The sequence below is a fragment of the Penaeus vannamei genome, unplaced genomic scaffold, assembly GCF_042767895.1.
Source record: "Penaeus vannamei isolate JL-2024 unplaced genomic scaffold, ASM4276789v1 unanchor548, whole genome shotgun sequence".
NCBI classification, from domain to species: domain Eukaryota; kingdom Metazoa; phylum Arthropoda; class Malacostraca; order Decapoda; family Penaeidae; genus Penaeus; species Penaeus vannamei.
The window spans coordinates 77,501-80,000 of NW_027213552.1; the positions used below are offsets into that span (position 1 = coordinate 77,501).

The following is a 2,500-nucleotide window of genomic DNA, read 5'->3' on the forward strand; positions in this document are numbered from 1 at the left end:
TGATTTGGTGTTTCTTGATGGTATGACTATTGCCATCATTACTGTATTCAGCCCATGCAGTGGTTAAGTGATACCTATCTCACCTGATATAATGTGAAAAGATAAGACGATAATGATAATAATGATGGCAATAATAATTATAATATCATTGTAGAGATTTTAATACTTATCATAATTTATTGTGGTGTTTTTGGCTCATACATAGCTCCCCCATAAAATTTAGTATTTCTCTTAGGGAAGACATTATCTGGCTGGTAAGTTACATAAAATAGTAAACTCACCTTATCAAGTCATCCCAAGCTTATCGACTATAGAGTATTAAGAACATATATCACAGCCACACCTACAAGGCTAAAATACCATTGAACCTCATGAGTTCTTCAACAGGACTGCTTGCTTAAATAAGAACTTTTGCTTGTATCGATAATGAAACAGCCAGCAAGACAAGGCAATACCATACTCAACTCTGCCGAAAAACTGCGCCATGCATAGATTCCATTTTTAAAGTCTAATAAATACATCTAAACACTGACTTCAATATAAACAACACGAATTCACATCTTCGGTTAGTCAGCCAAAGCAATTGGGAAGCAATCTCCTACTAAAGGATTAAAAAGACGAGGTACTGTCGCATGTCTTGCTGGAAGTCATTTAGTTCGGCACCTAGATATTTCCTGCACTAAATGCCTACTTTCAGAGCAGGAAATACAGATGTAGCTATACGGGATACTCTCATATACAAGAGTATCCTTTTGTGAAATTATTATGTAGTCAAATCAGCACTTTCCCATCACAGTACCATCACTGGTCTTGACTTTGATATGGTTTACTTACCAGCTAATCACTATGGCGTAGCTCTTTAGGTATATATATAACCATTGTTTAATTAATGATTTTATACATCAATAGAGGCTTAGGCAATTAGCGTAGATGTTTTGACACCATTCCCTTGGTTTTGCAAGACATATACACAATAGTTTCATGTGCAATTACACACCTTTCACTGCACCCGTGATTAGCCTGTCACTCACTCCATTAAAATGTGACAAAATGCGTGAATGTATCCGAATTTACCATGTTCCTATTGCCATAACACCGCCATTGACTCCTCCAAACAGAGACGCTGCCTGTATATGCGCTAGTGTGGGGCAGCCTCGGCCTCATCGTGACAGGCCTCGTGGTGACCGGCATCATCGTGTGCACGCGACGCCGGGCCATCATCCGAGGTGTGTGTGCGCTTCTACGTTGGGCGAAGGAGGCAACCTGTATGCTTTGGTGTGGATGGGGATGTTATATGCATATATATAAATGTAGAAATAACACATATCTATATTCTTCATATGTATATATATGCTTATCTACACATAATCGCAAACGTACATGTATGCATATATGTGAAAGAGAGAGAGAGAGAGAGAGAGAGAGAGAGAGAGAGAGAGAGAGAGAGAGAGAGAGAGAGAGAGAGAGAGAGAGAGAGAGAGAGAGAATACAGCTTCTTCGTAGTAAAGGGAGTCGCTTCACCACCACAAGACATTGGCACAGAGAACGGCCGTCCTTGCTGAAGGCGACTTGGAGCAGTAGCAAATCCGAGGAGATTTAGATTTTGGAAATAACTCGCATTAAACGTCGCACACTTTCTAGGGTAACTGGCCTTGATCCTAAGAATGATTGGGAAGGCAGATACCAAAGGTAAAAGGCCATAAGAACCACAAAAGTAAGAATAATCATCAGCAATGTGCCCTTAACTTCCATATAACTCAAGATGAAAGGTTAGACAAATTTGAAGAACACGGGTAAATACATAATAATTTAAAACATATTTTTCTGGAGAGAAATATGTTTCATACGGAGATTATAGTTTTTGTATTATCAGATAAACGGAGTAATACTGACAGAATCAGATTTGTAACACGAGTTAGCCAAATAATTTTACCTAATATGAAGTCATCGTATATATTTCACTTTCAATCACTTGGATATCCTATTCAGTAAGAAAACCGCGTAAGGCATAACAGTTCATACAGGACACTTGAGATCATTTTGGTTTGTTAGGAATTCCATCAGAGGCAACGATAGAACGATATCCCACCACCACGTAAAGACAAATTGGTAAGAGGTTTCAATGGCTGTCCTGTACTGAACTTCATTCTAAATGTCCTACCACGGAGACAACTAGAGCATATGTTATGGGCAGTTTATATTGTTGCAGGCTATAGAGCTCTTTAAGACCTTATGAGTGCAGAGTAGCATTGCAGAGGGAATATCATATGAATGGAGTGTGATACACAAGTGAATTTACAAGTGTTCTTATATAGGAGAACGCATGTTATCATTAGTTGGTAAACTAATGATGATATTAGATGATGTATTACAGCTTTAAGGAGGTGGAGAGAGAGAGAGAGAGAGAAAGAGAGAGAGAGGGAGACACACACACACACACACACACACACACACACACACACACACACAGAGAGAGAGAGAGAGAGAGAGAGAGAGAGAG

The 2,500-nt window shown here is 39.1% G+C and overlaps 1 protein-coding gene across 1 annotated transcript in view; it reads left to right on the top strand.

Annotated features, from left to right (window-relative positions):
- Window positions 1-2,500, top strand: part of LOC113818134 (irregular chiasm C-roughest protein) — a 45,003-nt gene that overhangs the window by 25,643 nt on the left and 16,860 nt on the right. The window contains exon 4 of the mRNA XM_070119690.1: window positions 1,119-1,226. Coding sequence (XP_069975791.1) covers window positions 1,119-1,226 — 108 coding nt within the window. The remainder of the gene's footprint in view (window positions 1-1,118; window positions 1,227-2,500) is intronic.